The sequence below is a fragment of the Aulonocara stuartgranti genome, assembly GCF_965226115.1.
Source record: "Aulonocara stuartgranti genome assembly, chromosome: 20".
NCBI classification, from domain to species: domain Eukaryota; kingdom Metazoa; phylum Chordata; class Actinopteri; order Cichliformes; family Cichlidae; genus Aulonocara; species Aulonocara stuartgranti.
The window spans coordinates 24,971,558-24,989,024 of record NC_138956.1 but is presented as its reverse complement, the minus strand read 5'-3'; the positions used below and the strand labels follow the sequence as shown (position 1 = coordinate 24,989,024).

Genomic DNA, 17,467 nt, shown 5'->3' with positions numbered 1-17,467 from the left:
CACATCATGGACATGTAGGTTAAAAATCGGTGTGATGCCTTTATTTGAATATGGACCAATATCACTGAGTAATGTTTTCAGCACCTTGTTGAATCTATGCCATGAAGAATTGAGGCACCTCTAAAGGCAAAATTGGGTCCAAGGTACAAGGAAGGTGTAATAAAGTATCTTGTGAGGGTATAGCCCACATATTGCATGTATAACAGAGGTCATTAAAGATATGAATAAGTCTCTTAAATTTGTTAAATGCCAGTTAAAAAAAGAAGTGCGGTGTAACAAAACATGATGGTTTGATACTCTTTATTCACTGTAGGCTGTGTTTAAAGTGGTGTGGAAAAAATTTAAAAAACTTTCATGTGAAGAAATCTTGCCCGATGCCCATAACTTTACATAACTGGGTATGGTATATTTCTGAGAACCATGTTTTTTTTTTTTACCATCATTATTGTTAGAAAAGCAAAGTTGCTTCAAAAGTGAGAATAAAAAAGGAAAATAGAAAGATTATGATAAAAAAAATGTCTCAAATAATAATACAAATTCAGAGGCTTGGTGTAGATTTGAAAAGGAAATGAAAAGCATTTATTTCAGTGGGCAAGTCATATGTTTCACATTTTTTGATGTGTGGCTTCACCTTTTATCATATTTGCACTTTACTTTATTTGTAGCCTTTTCATCTAAAGTGTTATGTAATATGGGCCTTTGTGCTGTTAATATCTTGGGTATGAAACATGTGCAAACACATGTAATTAGCATTTATAAGCCCAAAACAGAGTTTGTACAGTTTTAATTCTACAATTATACTTTAACACAGTCTGTCTCTTGGGCTTTCTCATAATTTAATTAAGTAATCTTCAAAAATAGTTCTCCAGGGCTCTTGAAGAACATTTAAAAGCTTTGGATTGTGGCTGCTTTTTGTTCTGTTCTCTGTCAAGATTGTCTCACACTACTTCAGTGTTGAGGTCTGGCTATGGGGAGGCCAGTCACTGACTGATAGTGCTCCATTGTGTGTTTTTCCATACAGGTTAATGCACTGGCAGTGTGTTTGGGATTATTGTCATGCTTAAAAATGAAGCTGTTTCTTGTCAGGTGCCTTCCAGATCGTATTGTACGGCTGATGAAAATATGATCGTGCATTTCGATGTTCATAATTCCATCAAGATTGATAAGATCCCCAACACCACTGGCTAAAATACAGCCCCGAGACATTGCAGAGCCTACGCTATTTTTTAAGGATGTACCATAGACACTCACTGTTGTACCTCTCTCCTGACTTCCTCTGTACATATTGACAACAATTTGAACTATAAATTTCACATTTGGATTCATCACTCCACAAGACCTGTTGGCACTGATTTTCATTCCAGTTCTTGTGTAGTTTAGCGTTTTCTCCCTGTTTCCCTTCCTTGAGAATGCCTCTTGACAGCCACCCTGAGACCACTGAGACCATTCCTGGTGAGGATTCGGTGAACAGTAGATTGAAAAGCTGAAGGTTCAGATGGATCTCCAAAGGCAGGATTCTCCCCCCCTCCCCTCCCCATTTCTTAAGTACATGACTTTCAGATACTGTAGACAGTGCCACTTGAAAGTTTCCTTGAAACATTTTATGGACACACCGCACAATATGCTGACATATGCCAGATGACTAATAGCTCTTTGGGAATCACGTTGTTAGTGCAAAAATGCAATTTTATGTCTATCAGACTGTTTTTGGCATTTTTGTAGATTCAAACTAAAGAAATGGAAACAGTTTATGTGCTCTGTGACAGGCTGCTAGTAACAAAGTGCCTAAAGATATTATTTTAAATTGATTCTTTGCCAAGTTGTCTGTTATGTGTAGACATAACATTGTCTTCCTTGAGTTAGGTGTCTTTTTATGCTTCAGTGATTTGTAGTTTGTGTTAAGTGGCTTAACAAACAAAACCAGAAAGCCAGCATAACGATTGCTCAAGATCACTTAATAAAATTGCCAGAAAGTCTCGCTTCTTGGAAGCAAAATATAAAGAAATTAGAGCTCGATCAAGATTATAACTGGATAACATTATCTGACATTTTCTATATCTGATGACATTATGTATATGTCACGTACTTCTGACAGTATCATATAAGATTAAAAAAAACAAAACACTTTATTTTTATATTTTTTAATATTTATACTATTTGTAATCATTTATGCAATCACTTATTAAAGCCTTGAGTTTATTATTGCAGCTCTTTATGTGAAGAGCAGAAACGCACTATAGGAGAAACAGTGCGTCTATCCTCTTAAATACATCTGTTGTTAAACATTTTTTTTACTATGTAAATGTTTCAAACGTACCTTAACAACAAAGTCCAGACAGTCAGACATAATGACGTCAGTCCTGTCTGGCTCGCGCTAAGGGTGGGGGGGTGTTGGAGTCGCGCGGGTACGCGAGAGAGGAAGGAGGAAAAAAAACTCAACCATCATCAACTCGCTGGCGGAGCGGGGTCACGAACTATGACCTTTAACAGAAGAAAACCAAAACAAATATTTTATAAAATAGCAGAGCGCACTAAATCTGTGACCGCCAGTTCCCGGAGGTAAGTCTGAGTCCTGGACTGAAAACAGTAGAAAGCTGTGAGACATACAGGACCATAAAAGAGCGTAGCTAATTTCCCAACTAGCTAGCAAGCTAGCCGATGCGGAGCTCCCTTCCTGGCCGTCTCCGGCAGCTCGGAGTGCGGGCATGGACCGTGAAACATCGGTCTCAGTCCGTTTAGGCTGACATATTTTGGTGACAGCTAAATTAATTGTTAAATACGATGACACAGCTGTCGACTTGAACCAATCCCTGCGTGCTAGGATGACAGCCACAGTGGGGCACACAGCTGCAGTCGGCTCTCACTGCAGCCTACTTGCGTTCACTTGCAGTGAGCTAGCTGAGGGGGCTAACGCTGGAAAGCTGTAGCTGCAGCAGATGAACTCGACCCTTTTACCTTTGCCATCCCGGGGACGGGAGTGGATTGAAAGTACTACGATCATACATTTTATTCATCACAGCTGCCATTTTTTTTGTATTCGCCACCAGAATATCTGTTCGGTGTCTGAAAACAAAATTGCTCGAACATATTTATCATAAGGATTCGTCTTCGATGTTACTGGCTGATTGCCAGATTCTCCATTTTGTTATGTGTTGTGATACGTTTGAGAAAAGAGGTAATGATGGACGTACTGTTAGACCAATCAGTAAACAATATGAAGCTACATAAGATTCCTGTATGGTTAGTGCAGCCACATAAATCATTTCCCCCCAAAGGCTGTCAGATTGTATTCTTATAAACAGTACAAGACCATATAAACAGAGAAGGACGGAAATCTTTCAAATGCCAGTAGATTAGAAAGAATTAAACTAATGAAAGGTGGATTTAGACACTTCCCCCAAGAATAAAGATGCTGCAAGGTGGTGATCACAGCTTTAAAAAAATCATTCTAATTTCTAGATCTTCTAGTGCAGCTTGACTTTTTCTTTCTTTCTTTCTTTTTTAACATACTAGCAGTTATGTTACACTGACAGCGAATCTAGGGTAGTTCAAAGTGGTGCAAACAGCCACAAAAAGCAAACGCCAGAAAAATGTCATCATAGCCCTCAGTCACTTTATGAACAGTGTGTGTTTCAACATTTTGTGAGATTCAATTCATCTTGTATTTACTGTTACCTTCTGGCAGAAGTTTAAAGGATTTAAAAATTAATTTGTGCTCTGTTCAGTTAATGCTCGGAATATTAGTCTGTAGTGTGGAGTCATTGGGTTAGCGCAACATTAACAATTAATGTTGATGTGATGCTAAATTGTGACTTGTTGTGCTTTGTATGTTTGTGGTGGTCACAATAGCTATGCTGGGAACTGGGACTTGGAGTCCAGAACAAATTTCCTCTTCAGTGACAATAAAATATAAAGTAAAGCAAATTAGAAGTTTTAAAAATATTAAAAGCAGTGGGAGTTAGTCTCGACACCTTCATATTTACTATGTTTTTTAAGTCTTGACAGGATTTCATATTTGTCCATTTGGAGGACAGGTGTACAAAGTAAGAAATGATTGGTGCCTCTGTCGATGTCAGTGTGGTATTAGTATCTCCAAAAAGTGTTTCACCCACTGAAATTACTCTGGCACTGGACTGATGCAACTCAAGATTCATAGGTAGATATTATTACATTAACCAATATAGGTGCAGCAGTATAGGAGGATTGACCATATCTGTGATAACATATAATATCTAACACTAACGCAGTGATGGTTCCAAACCCTCTTCAGTTAGCTTCACTTTGAGTGTGATTTTGGTTTTCAAAGGAAACAAAATAGACATTTAACAAAGGTAAAGGTGAGTTTAGCTGATAGCTTAAATATTTTATCTGGAATATTACATAAATACTGCATTGTCTTAGCAAGTTGTGTTGTGGTCTATAATAACATGTCAGCTATATTACCAAATTAAGTGAAATCCTCCTGCTGTGGTGGCTTACTCTCTGTTTGAGAATATGCAGAAGTGCTAAAGTATGGCTCTAAAGTCAGCGTAAAGTCACATGTAGAGGAACACACCAAGCTGTCGATCTTTGAACCATTGTATTGGACAGTTGCTCAGGTCTTATTAAGGATGGGGGAAAAAATTTATAGAGTAGTATTGTGTTATTTTGCAATGCAATCTTATATCAATACAGGGACACTAAATATGAACATAGTATTAAATAAATTAAAATACACTGTTAATACTATGAGCTATAGGGCTCATCTCATGCACCACCATCCCAAGATAACATTACCTGAGCAAACATTTATTTGACTAAAATAACCTTGAAAAAGGTACTTCCTAGTTCAGAGCAAGCCAAAGGCTCAGTCACACAAGTAAAAATAGGACAAGAATATCCTTGCAACTACAAAAAAAAAATTAAAAATGTATATCCATATATAATTATTTCCACATTCTGCAACCGATTGCAACTTGTGACTAAATGGTTGTCCAGACGTTTAGGGTTATTGCACGTTTACAAGCACTTTTAATCGCACGTTGCTTGGATGTCTTGCCTGATCAGAGATAACCTTTCTGCAAACAGTAATAGTCTGGACTTGGGCTGACTGTAATCACTCTGAAAAAGATTCTTGAAGGTTTGCAAGTAATTGCTGTCTAATTTTAAATGCAAACAGAATGCCAGCATGTTGCCATCAGTCTGAATGGGTCTGTCATTGTGCACAACTCATAGGGACTTGACTCATCTGGCTGCCAGCTGATTGTATTCTGGTTATTTATGTAGGCTGCAGGCTCCATGTAATGGCAACATTTATGCAGGTTTTAGGGACAGTGTTGGTATGCTTGACAATCTCATTTTGAAGCAAAAAAAATAACTGAAGTGAGATAACTTTATCTTATTGGATAAAACAAATACAGACAAAGTTTACCATGAGGACATAATTTGCAATTTTAAAAATGTCACAATATACATTGTTGCAATATTCTCCATATGTTAAAAATCGCAATAAATTCTTCTTGTGATTGAAGTGAAATGTTTTGTTGAAGTTACCTAAAAAATAAGAATATTACTTTTAATAACTGTGTGATGATACGGCAGTCTATAGCTTAATATATAGGTAACAGGGCAGTAAACAGAAACTGTTTTGTCAATTTTATTTTAGTTTGAAGACTGATTGCATTTGTTATTATATAGTATAAAAAGAGAGAAGCTTGTTTTTTGTTTAATTTTTAATGATTTTAAAAGTTGGGTTGCAAAGGCATTGCTGCAGCACAGATTTAGTATTTCAAAGTGGCGTAATATTTTAATGTTTATACCACCCATTCATAAGAACACATGAGTGAGACACTGGTGTGCTTCAGTAGCCAAATCGCACCATACAAAATCATCCAATGTCTTGCTGCATCTTCTGTGACCATTATGCGAGTCAGTAATGTCAGCCTGCTCTTCTGGGGTAGTTGGTATTTTTATTAGTTATTTAATTCTTTTCTTTGACATCCTTCCAAACAGACCTCACTAATGACTTTACTTCATCATGACGTCCAACCTGAATCTGCTTTCCCAGCAGAAAGTGGATTCTGAGCATGACGCAGAGGTGAGTGGTCTGAAGTTGTTGCTTCATCCAACCAATATGAATTTTTTTTCCTTTTTTGATGGTTTTACTCACTTTGGTCGTGTGGTTACCTTTAAGATATAATTCACCATTTGCTGTCTTCTTTCACTTACAATAAAAGTGTATAACATTTTGTAGCAAAACATTTCAACGCTGCATATTCAAATGAAATGTATTTGTGTTGCAGACTTATTAATTAAGATTATTTTTATACATTTAACCAATTAGGTGTCATCCTCTCCATCAGACTCAGTGATGAGTGAGTCTCCGCAGCGCTTTCAGGTCATCTCGACTGAGCCCTCTACACCACAGCGAATTCAGGTAACATCTTAAACTTGAATGTGTTACAACCTGTTGACATTGTCCCCTTTCGCAGGGGCGCTGAACATGTTGGTGTTAAAATATTTTTCTTGGATCTTCCACACTTTCCCTGTTGTTCTGTCTTCCTCTTTCATCTCTTATCCCCCCAGATTGTAACCGACCAGCAGACCGGTCAGAAGATCCAGATAGTGACAGCAATGAACCCATCCAGTGCCCCCAAGCAACAGTTCATTCTGACTACAGCTGACAGCTCAGGGGCAGGAAAGGTCATCCTGGCCTCACCAGACAGTCACAACGCCAAACAGCTCATCTTCACTGCTGCAGACAGCCTCATGCCAGGAAGAATACAGGTACATTTCCCTCTTAATACTGTCACATAGGGCATATGTGACAACACTACTGCCAATAACTTGTTCTTATTTGAATGCTTTTTTTCTAGATTGTTACAGATCCAGTGTCAATGGAACGGTTGTTAGGACAGTCAGGAGATTTGAGCCGACCACAGCCGGTGGAGTACTGTGTGGTGTGCGGAGACAAGGCTTCAGGTACTTCAGCCACTTAACATGAGTATACTTCGGATCTTTTCCATATACTTTGGTATCCAGCTGTGTGTTCAGCTTCATATTGTCAGTAGACTCAACCACGGGTACAAAATAAGAACTTTTTTGTCTGTGTACAGGACGTCACTATGGTGCCGTCAGTTGCGAAGGATGTAAGGGCTTTTTTAAGCGGAGTGTGAGGAAGAATCTGACTTACAGCTGCCGCAGTAAGCAGGACTGCGTCATCAACAAACACCACCGCAATCGCTGCCAATTCTGTCGGTTGAGAAAATGCCTTAAGATGGGGATGAAGACTGAGTGTGAGTGTGCATCCAATTCCAGGACACAGTGCAAAAAATACACCCAGAAACAAGTCAAGTATTGTCCCTGAGAAGGTAGTTTCAGTTTCCTTGAGAAATAAGTGAGATATGGCCCGAAAAAGTATTCTATCTTTTTCCTGACCTGACATGTATAAAATACAGACTGGTGTGACACTGGATACTGCTGCAGGAGGTTGTTTAGGAAACATTGTCCCTACAGCTACTCAACAAGGGTTATTTTTAGTAAAAATATAGGTTCAGCTCTTTCTTTATCATCAATTTGTCAGGAAGTCCAACTGAGAACTATTCTGATCAGTTAAACCAGAAGTACCTCATATCTGCAGTATTCTGAGAGACACTAAATATCATTAGCATTGTTCTCAGTGCATGATTGTAGAAACGCACAATGTTCTTTGCTTTTACTTGTAGGCATGAGGAAAATATTAACACATTCTGACTCCTGTAAATATTCAGCTGTCCAGAGTGAGAGGAAACCCATCGACATTGTGCCCAGAGAGAGGCATGCCAACTGCGCGGCCTCCACCCAAAAGATCTACATTCGTAAGGACCTAAACAGTCCACTCATCGCCACACCTACGTTTATCTCCGATACAGAGACAGATGGATCCAGGTCAGACCTGCAGACAAACATTGGGTCTGAGCTGTTAAATTTGCACCATCTTTAAGTTTCCAACGATTTTGTAAAGTTGTTTTGATGGTTCTTTGTACCACATGTAGGTCCAGCTTGCTGGACCAGGGGATGCTGGTTAACATCCAGCAGCCAGTGATCCAGAGTGATGGAACTTTGGTGCTGGCAACTGATTCAAAGGTACATCTAATCATTAAAGAGACTGTGTAACAGTAAACAAAACATCTGCCTTTTGTAAGTCGTGTAAAGAGGTTGGAGCATAAAATCTGTGCTAGGCTGTAATGTATGTACAGTGGGTGCTGGTTATGTTGCCTATATGATGGGATATAATCTGCATTGAGTCACTTGTCTTTAGATGGATTGTGGGCAGGGAGACTTGGGGACGCTAGCCAACGTTGTGACATCACTGGCCAACCTAAGTGACTCACTAAAAGAAAACCTAAACAATGGTGATACCTCAGACAGCCAACATGAAGAGCAGTCTGCAAGCGAGATAACACGGTCAGTCAGCAACACCCAGAGAGGAGTCTTGCCTTTGCTTGTTCAGATTTGGGTTCAGGTGGCTTATCGTTAGTGTTCTCTTCAAATTTACTTTGTTTGTCTCTGCAGAAGTAAACCAGTTCTCTATTTGCATTTGTTTAATACCGCATTGGTAATTTTGTGAGTTATGCGTTGTGGGTTCTAATATCTGCATTATTTTTTAACACTGATAAAACCTGTGTTGTAGACTGTAGATAATATCTCATTGATGACTTTGCATTGTTTTTGTTCTTATTTGAATGAACATAGTAACTGGATCAAAGGAGCTTGCAAAGAAAAGCGTCGGGACTTCTTTAAGTTGCTTGAAGACGTTTCACCTCTCATCCGAGAATCTTCTTCAGTTCTAAGGTCAAATGGTGGAGAGTCCCAGATTTAAACCCAGTGGGAGTATCCCCCCAAGAGGGACCTTAGAACCTTAGAACTGAAGAAGCTTCTCGGATGAGAGGTGAAATGTCTTCAAGCAACTTAAAGAAGTCCAGACGCTTTTCTTTGCAAGCTCCTTTGACTACGATGACCTGGATGACTGAGAACCTTCACAGACATAGTAACTGGATAATTGTGTGTATAAGAAAACAGTGTTAAAAACAGCATTTAGGTAATAAAAGTGGTGCTAAGGAGTTAACGCATGTATGTGTGCAATAAGAACACATTTATACTTTTGTGACTTATATGTTTCTTGTTAATGAAATTAATGAAAGGTCATTTTATGTGTGCTTGTGTGTTGCACACAGTGCCTTTGACACCCTGGCCAAAGTCTTCAACCCACCTGAAGTTGGGGTCGAAGACAATCTGGCTGATAAGTCACAATGTGTCAGTGGAACAACGATCCAGCTGATTGGTCGAGACCAGGAGACCCCTATTATAGAGGTGGAAGGACCACTGCTCACAGACAGCCATGTCAGCTTTAAGGTGAATAGAGTTCACATGTAATGGGAAGAACAATATGCACAATTTTTGGAGATGATTGACTGCTGAGGGATACCGATTGGCATCCACAGAAGGGTGGGTGGTACTCAGAGGTTATTCACCAGAATACAAGACCATTCATCTGTCTATGCAGTTTTAAATTACCAAAGTATGGATGCGTGGTCAATAATAAACAGCAAAACCCTGTTAAGTGGTTTGTTATCACCTGCAGTTGAAACACTTATTTTAAGTTTCTTTTTAGTTGGTGCTTATTTGATTTTTGTCCTTGCAAAGATACTGGCAGGAAACACGAGGAACAGTGAAAAATATGACATGTAACAAGCAGATCCCCTGCTGGACATTTTGTGCAATGTGCATTAACTTGAGCGACTCATTTAACACTTGCTTTGTGTTTCCTTTGTGTTACCATTCTCCTGTCAGCAGTAAGGTTTTTGTACTTGATGTCCTTTTCAGCTGTGTTGTGTTTGTATCTTTCCTCTAGCTGACCATGCCCAGCCCCATGCCCGAGTATCTGAATGTACACTACATCTGTGAATCTGCATCTAGACTTCTCTTCCTCTCCATGCACTGGGCACGCTCAATCCCAGCCTTCTCAGCTCTCGGGTGAGAGAGTTTTCACACAAGCTGTTGTCTTTGCAAACACTACCAGATGATTGTTAATCAATATTTTCCCTCTCTTCTCAGTCAGGAGGCAAACACAAGTTTGGTGCGAGCCTGTTGGAACGAGCTGTTCACTCTGGGTCTTGCTCAGTGCGCTCATGTGATGAACCTGTCGACCATCCTTGCCGCCATCATCAACCACCTTCAAAGCAGCATCCAGGATGGTATGGACCACAGACCTCGCCATCTTTCACAGTAGGACACACACGCATATAAACAGGAGTAAAGAAATGTGATTTTTCTTTTTTTTTCCTTTCTTTTTTGTTATTAACAAACATAGGCCTTAAGCATAGAAGACAACTTTATTACTTACATGTGATGAAATCAGAACAGGCTCATATTGTTGCTGTTTTTATTTAGATTGTAACAAAACTTTGAAATGTAATTGCATAAATAAAAATCCCCCCTGCATTTTGGCTTAATGAAGCCAACTACATTGCAAACAAGTGACGACACTTGCCACTAACACTGACTAAGAATTGCGTCGTTTTTCAGTGACGACATGCTTTTTGTTGTTTCTCTAAGTAACTTTTCTCGGACCATTAAGATGGAAAAGAATTAAAGAAAATAAGAGACTTAAACCATGAATATTTATACAAAACGGAAACTTTCTTCTGTCTCAGACAAACTGTCAGGGGAAAGGGTGAAACAGGTGATGGAGCATATCTGGAAGTTCCAGGAGTTCTGTAACAGCATGACAAGGCTGGAGACCGACAGCTATGAATACGCCTACCTGAAGGCTATAGTGTTGTTCAGCCCAGGTGAGTCTGATTTTCTGTGTCAGAAATAATAATGGACAGTCTAGCTGTTATCAGTCAAATTATTTTGGAGAACAACTGTTGTGTGTTTGACTCATCAGATCACCCAGGTGTGGACAGCAGTGGGCAGATTGAGAAGTTCCAGGAGAAAGCTCTGATGGAGCTACAGGACTATGTGCAGAAAACATATCCAGATGACACCTACAGGTACATTCATACCTCCTGTCCTACTCTCATCCACATTCAAAGCAAAGTGACAAAAAATGTTATACAAAGTGATACCCTAACTTAATACCCAGCACTAAGATGGAAAAATAACTGATACTATGCCACTCTTATTTTATTGCCGTAAGTTAATTGTGAGTTTGGTTGAGTCTTTTTTGGTTTTTACAACTTCTCTCCAGCATATACCTGTTTCATTCTGTGGGACACGTCACTGTCTGCCAGGCTTTAAGCTTTTATTTTCACTGTGGCTTTCTGAGGCTGTGAATTCACCAACCTGTTATCTGCACTATTCTCGAGTAGGCACAGTAAAACATCTCAGACTCTGCAGAAGGGAGCTGTATTAAGACTGATAAACATCCAAGCTGACTGCATCTGACGTTTACATTCTTTTCTCTGCAGAGTAAAAACAGGTCATGTCTATAGGGTGCAGGTCTGCAGTGCATGTCTGAAAAAAGCTTTTGGCTGATGTTGTCTGCTGTTCAGTTGTCATTTAATCTGACTGTTAACGTTTTATTTGATGTCCAGTGCTGGTAAATTTTTGTATCCCAAATTTGTATCCTAGTTACAACCATCAGCCACCAGATGGAGCATCATTGTACAAAAATGCCATATCAAAAGGATGAGATTGTGGATACAAGCAGCAGAAATGAGCTTTCTTTGAAAGGTGGCTGACCTCTCCTTAAAGAAAGGGTTGTTCTCAGCTAGCTGAGTTGCTTCTTGGATGAGGTGTTATGAGGATGTTCTAACAGGAGGACAGGGATATTCTCTTGGCATTACCCAGAAAGAGCTGGAGGAGGTAGCTGGGGAGAGAGTGGACTTCTCTGCCTCTCTTTCCCCAAGATTTTTATGATAGCTGTGTGAAGCACCACACCTTTAGACAGTGTTTACTATAATAATCAGAGTTTGAATCTAAATAAGTCGTACCCAGGCTGTATGATGCAGTGAATTTTGAGCGACAAGCCAATGGTTTGATTAGCAGCATATCATGGTGAGCAGAGGAATATGTGTTGTTGGTTTCATCCAGCTGTACAGGATACAAGTGCCTATATCGTGAATTGGTATGTGAGGAATGCTCTTACCATCTTATTGCAGATAACAAAGTGAAAACAGCGATAGTAGTTGTGTTGGGGTGGGGTGGGCAAAAGAGGACCATCGGTGTACCACTACCCACCCTTCATAATGCACAATGTGGATTCCAAAGACAAAAAAGTCTGTAACACCCAGGGAGAAACGAGCACACACCCCAGGAGTGTATTTGTCATTTCTGGCTTGAAGAGATGTTTTTTAATTTGTTCTTTAATGATCATTATTAATGAACATGCAAGTGGATATGAGCAGAACAGCTAAAACAGTATTAAGTTAATACATGCTGGGTCTTTACTGTTTTTACCTCAGAGCTGTACTTCTCTACTCTTCACTGTGCCTTTGCCACACACAGTGGAGTCTTTTACCAACAAATGAGGTTTGCTGGAAGGTGTTGGTTTGGTTCACCAGGCCGAGCCACTCCACACACACACACACACACACACACACACACACACACACACACACACACACACCTTAATTTGAAAGTGTGTAGACGTCCAGACATGCACTTTCAATTATATATGTAAATGCAACATTATATTATAGCAAGGCAGATTCATTGTATCATGACTCTTATAATAATGATCACATTGATTTAATGCATCACTGGGGAAATAATCTAAAAATTGGCCTTGATTGGTTCACTTTGACCAAGGTCGATCGCTGACGTCATCGTCCATTGGCACAAACCTGAACTCCTGTGTCCTTTTCTTTTCTGTGGATGTCTGGCAGAGGGCCTTCATTCCATTTCAGGTAAAACCGTGTTTGCATGCTGTGATGTGTTGTGTAAATGACATCTTTATTCCATTCCTCAGGCTGACACGTATTCTGACTCGTCTGCCTGCACTGCGCCTCATGAACTCAAGCATCACAGAGGAGCTCTTCTTCACCGGCTTAATAGGAAATGTTTCTATTGACAGCATAATTCCTTACATCCTCAAGATGGAGACGGCTGAGTATAACAGCCAGGACTCTGACTCTACAGAATGACACGCCATCACTCCAAGCACCCTAACTCTCAGAGTTTGAAGTATTTAGTGAGTCTCCTCTTCAGGTACACACTTTCTCTTGTAAGGATTGTATTTTTGAACTGCAGTACTAAATCCTGCAGCAAGCCCTTGCTTTCAATGATGCATAGTGCAAAGCCATTCAGGTAGATTGAGATGGAATGGCACTGGACAGCCTGGATGGCTGAGGATGTTTCCTGAAGCTGATGCAGTCAGTCCTGTTGAACTAAATAACAGAATCTTCAGCATCTACAGCTATGCTCTTTAATGTCTTTATAGCACTTGACCTAACCCTTTCAAATTGCGTTACATTTGTCTAGGTTTGCATAACTTACAGAAAGTCCAGAATCTAAAAGTAACATTAAAAGAAATCCTGCATGTGAAAAAGATCTTTAAAAACCTCTTTAGAGTGGAGGACATCTGATTACTTTAAAGCTGGGAAGTTTTTTTGAACATCAGCGCAGTAAAATTGGCATGTTTCTGATACAGGCCATTAAAAAGAATTGAGTTTTCAATATGTATGGAAAAGAGCTTTTCTTGTTAATTTTGACACAACTGAAATTAAAATGTTGTTCAATTAGTTAAATCTGAATTATAGTTAGAGAAACTCAGTCAGGTATATAAAGGTACAAACTCTCAGTTATGTTCTCCATTAGTAAGTATTCATAGCATGTCATAGTATTGATCAAGCTCATAGCGCATAATCAGCTCAGTGCATCACCTCTCTTTTAGTTTTGCTTTTACAATAACAAAAGTTTCATAAGTCAAGTTAGCCATTTAAATTGAGGAGCGTATGTTGTTTCTTATACTGAACGATAGGGCTGCCACGATTAGTCGACTAGTCACGATTACGTCGACTATCAAAATCGTCGACGACTGATTTAATAGTCGACGCGTCGTTTGAAGCTTTGTAAGATCCCAAAAGACGCAGGAATAAGTTGTAGGATTTAAGAGTGTAATAACGGACTGAAACAGAAGATGGCGGCACTGCTTGTACAAGGATGCCAGCTGCTGTTAAACCCTGAAGAAGAAGAAGCTGCGTCCCAGAGTTCATAGCGTGGCCCAGCTCAGTTTTCAACAATGGCGGCAGCTAGTTAGTTTTAGTATTACTCTTATTATTCTTTCTGGGTCACAAAATAAACGTTTAAGATATTCTCAGGCGAGAATGTAGCTGTGTAAACCTCAAATATCTGCTCAGTTTATCAAGACATATTTTCAAAAGCGCTCCGACGTTTTCGAAGACGTCTCTTACCCACCAGCTCAATAGCTAACGGGTTCAAGGCTCACTAGAGCCCGTGAGAACACCGGACTCCCGGCAAATCGTTTTCAAACCCACCGCCGTCTTTCGCTACTCAGGTTAAACATGATATATGAGTCACTTAGATAACTTAAAAATGTTATTGTTTGGCTTTTTTTTAGTATTTTACTTGTTCCTGAATGAATCGGTTTGGCTGAGATTAAAGTTACAGTTTTTACACAGCTGAATAAACCTCAAGCAGACAGCTGATTATCAGAAGTGTGAGATGCTCGAGAATATACTCCAGTGTCCTGTTATATTTTAGATAGCAAGGAGCAGACGGCTGAGTTTATTAAACTTCACCGAAACAATCTGCAAATTTCATTAAAATTTAATAAATTTTAATCTTGCCTTTATTTTTAGCTAGCACATACCTTAAACACTTAAGCTAATGATAGTTATATTAAGAGCAGATGCATGCTGGTGCAATAAGCTGTATGTTTTATGTCCAATGAATGCATGATCTGATTAGTTGACTAATCGCAAAAATAATCGGTGACTAGTCGACTATCAAAATAATCGTTTGTGGCAGCCCTACTGAACGACATCTCAGAGGTTTTTTATGTGCTTGTGTTTCTATGTGGTACAATTATTTTTAGGTTATTATGAGTATGTTCCTCATATAATCCGTGCAATCACCTCATCAATTTTCCCTTTTATGACAATCAATTACATATTGTTTCCTTCTGTCCTGTCAGTGTCATAACTATTCTTCTCTATCTTCATTTTTTACAGTATTTATCATCAGCTAAATATTTCTTTTAAGGAATTAGATTACCTTAAATGTTTGGGTTTAAAAATCCGACTTATGTGTAGCTATGCTACTGTTTTTTATTTTTGCATTTGTATTCTCGTGCACATCAATCAGCTTTTGTGGTGTTTCATTGCACTCATGCTGACTAAAACTTTGTGTATTGTATGTTTTCCAAAAACTTTAACTTGTTGTAAACAAATTTGCTCGTTGCATACTAAGTGTACTTAAAGTACTTTTGGGCAGGTTTCCCTGATTTAAAAGAAAAAAATGGAGAAAAAAAAAAAGATTTTCTAGGAATCCAATCCCGAGTGCATTGATGTCTTGGAGACTAAGTAGGAGATATGCATTGGCTTACCTTCTTATATTATGGTTCTGAATAGGCATCCACAGCACCATGAATGATAATGGGTGTATAAATAGGTCAGCTATGATTATGTCTCTGTGAAGTACATGTCAGATGTAATATTTGGGTTTAAAACCCATATGGACTGTTCGTAAAGGCACTGGTGAGAAAAGACCTTCGTACATGTAATTTCATTAAAATGAGTGCATGTTGTTTTGAAGCAGGGTTTTTTTAATCTTGTCGCTGTCTGCCCTAAAAAGGAGCATTGTTATAATTTTTCTAGAGCATTGCAATGCATGCAAAAGTTGCTTAAGCGCATTTTATTAAATGCTGTATGGAAAGTGTGGATTTAAATGTTGTGGCTTTAAAATATTTACCATGAGCAGCTCCCACATTACAGGATAATAGAGTTTTTCCAGAGTATCTTATGGTTAAGATTTTATACTGTGTAAAAGTACTGTTTTTTTCCTTATGTAAAATGTCTGTGTTCAAACATTGAGATTGAGAAAATCAGAAAATCATTCATGTTTTGCTCGAGTTGGTCACAGTCCTACCTTTCTACCTCACGCTGATAAAGATATAAAAGAAATGTGTTAATGACTGAGTCCCGCATCAGAATTCCAGTCTCTGAAGCTACGCATTTTAAACAAAATAAACAGTTATTCATGAAATAAAACACGACTGAAGTTATTTGTGATGAAGATGGATGATAGAACTGGAAAAGCTGAAGTCTGTATGAACATATCAGTTTTTTTTTCTGTTCCGTTGAATAGAAGTTAGGCTTTAGTAACAATACAGGCAGGAACCATAGCATTCTCCTTATTACTTTGATCACTTTTAAATACAGATGTTTCCCCATAAAAATAAAGCCATCAAATAACGAGTGAAAAAAGCATTAATAATGCAGAAACCTGCTTAATGGGTCTGCTTGAATATTTTATTCTACAGTTTACTGAACAACAGCAAACTAAACCCCAAAAAGACACAAAAAACAGAAATTCTGTTTCCAAAAAAAGAGAAAAGCTTTAAAGTATTTATCTGAATTGAAGATGATCTTTTATCTTTTATTATCTTTTAAACTGTATATATTTCTCCCGTGTGTATTTACTCTTAGTTTTTAACAACTGTACAGAGACACCTTTTTCATAGCTTCAATGATTATTGCAAAACTTTACACACAAAATATTTAAGCTGCATTCACAGAACCACGCAGTGTTGTCAAATCAACACACAATCAGGCGAAATTACTCCACTAAGCTCGTATTGCTGACTGCTTCAAAGGAAAAAAAAATTAAAGACAAGTCTTTCCAAAGTCATTCTACAAAAGATGAAAAAATATGAAGTTAAAATAGAGATGAACTAATTTTCATGTTCAAGAAACCAGTTTGAGATGATCTGAGCGTTGCAACGTGGTGTGTTGCTGGAAGCAGCACTCAGGAGATGGATACACTGTTGACATACAGTAAAGTAATGGACATGGTCATCAACAACACTCAGGTAGGTTGTGGTGTATAAACACTGAGTTGGTACTTTAATGTGCTCAAAGTGTGACAAAAATATCCCCCACACCATTACACTAGAATTAACCTGAGCAGCTAATACAAGGCAGGATGGATGGTTTCATGCTGCTTATGCCATATTATAACTCTACCACCCAAATATCACAGCAGAAATTAAGATTTATAAAACCAGACAAGTTTTTTTTTCTAACCATCTATTGCCTAGTTTTTGAAGCTGTAGCCTCAGTTTCCTGTTCTTAGCTGACATTAACTGGCCCTTACGGGTTCCATACCATCATACCAGAAGCAATGAGTGTGAATAATTTAAAGTTATTGTGTTGACTTTTGTTGTAACTTCTGCTTCCAGTAGTTAGTCTTACAACAAATGAACTGTTGTGTAGACTGTGTTTTAAGGTTATAAGGCAAAATATAAGTTTTGGCAAAAAGA

General features: G+C 38.6%; 1 protein-coding gene across 3 annotated transcripts; it reads left to right on the top strand.

The window, feature by feature from the left end:
* The first annotated feature begins 2,211 nt into the window (after positions 1 to 2,211).
* On the top strand, positions 2,212 to 16,196 carry nr2c2 (nuclear receptor subfamily 2, group C, member 2). Of its 3 annotated transcripts, XM_082517676.1 has the most exons (15): positions 2,366 to 2,559; positions 5,992 to 6,076; positions 6,323 to 6,415; positions 6,565 to 6,765; positions 6,855 to 6,960; positions 7,095 to 7,274; positions 7,749 to 7,905; positions 8,013 to 8,103; positions 8,279 to 8,424; positions 9,195 to 9,372; positions 9,872 to 9,993; positions 10,075 to 10,214; positions 10,674 to 10,811; positions 10,910 to 11,015; positions 12,935 to 16,196. In XM_082517676.1, exons 2-15 carry the CDS (start codon positions 6,017 to 6,019, stop codon positions 13,107 to 13,109), a joined length of 1,893 nt encoding a protein of 630 aa, XP_082373802.1. In that variant the 5' UTR covers positions 2,366 to 2,559; positions 5,992 to 6,016; the 3' UTR covers positions 13,110 to 16,196. The 3 variants fall into 3 exon arrangements, 2 of the variants coding, with proteins under 2 accessions (XP_082373802.1, XP_082373803.1); XR_014273496.1 differs by lacking the exon at positions 12,935 to 16,196 and having other exon boundaries at positions 2,212 to 2,559; positions 10,075 to 10,245; positions 10,910 to 11,014; XM_082517677.1 differs by lacking the exon at positions 2,366 to 2,559 and having other exon boundaries at positions 6,342 to 6,415.
* The last annotated feature ends 1,271 nt before the right edge of the window (positions 16,197 to 17,467 follow it).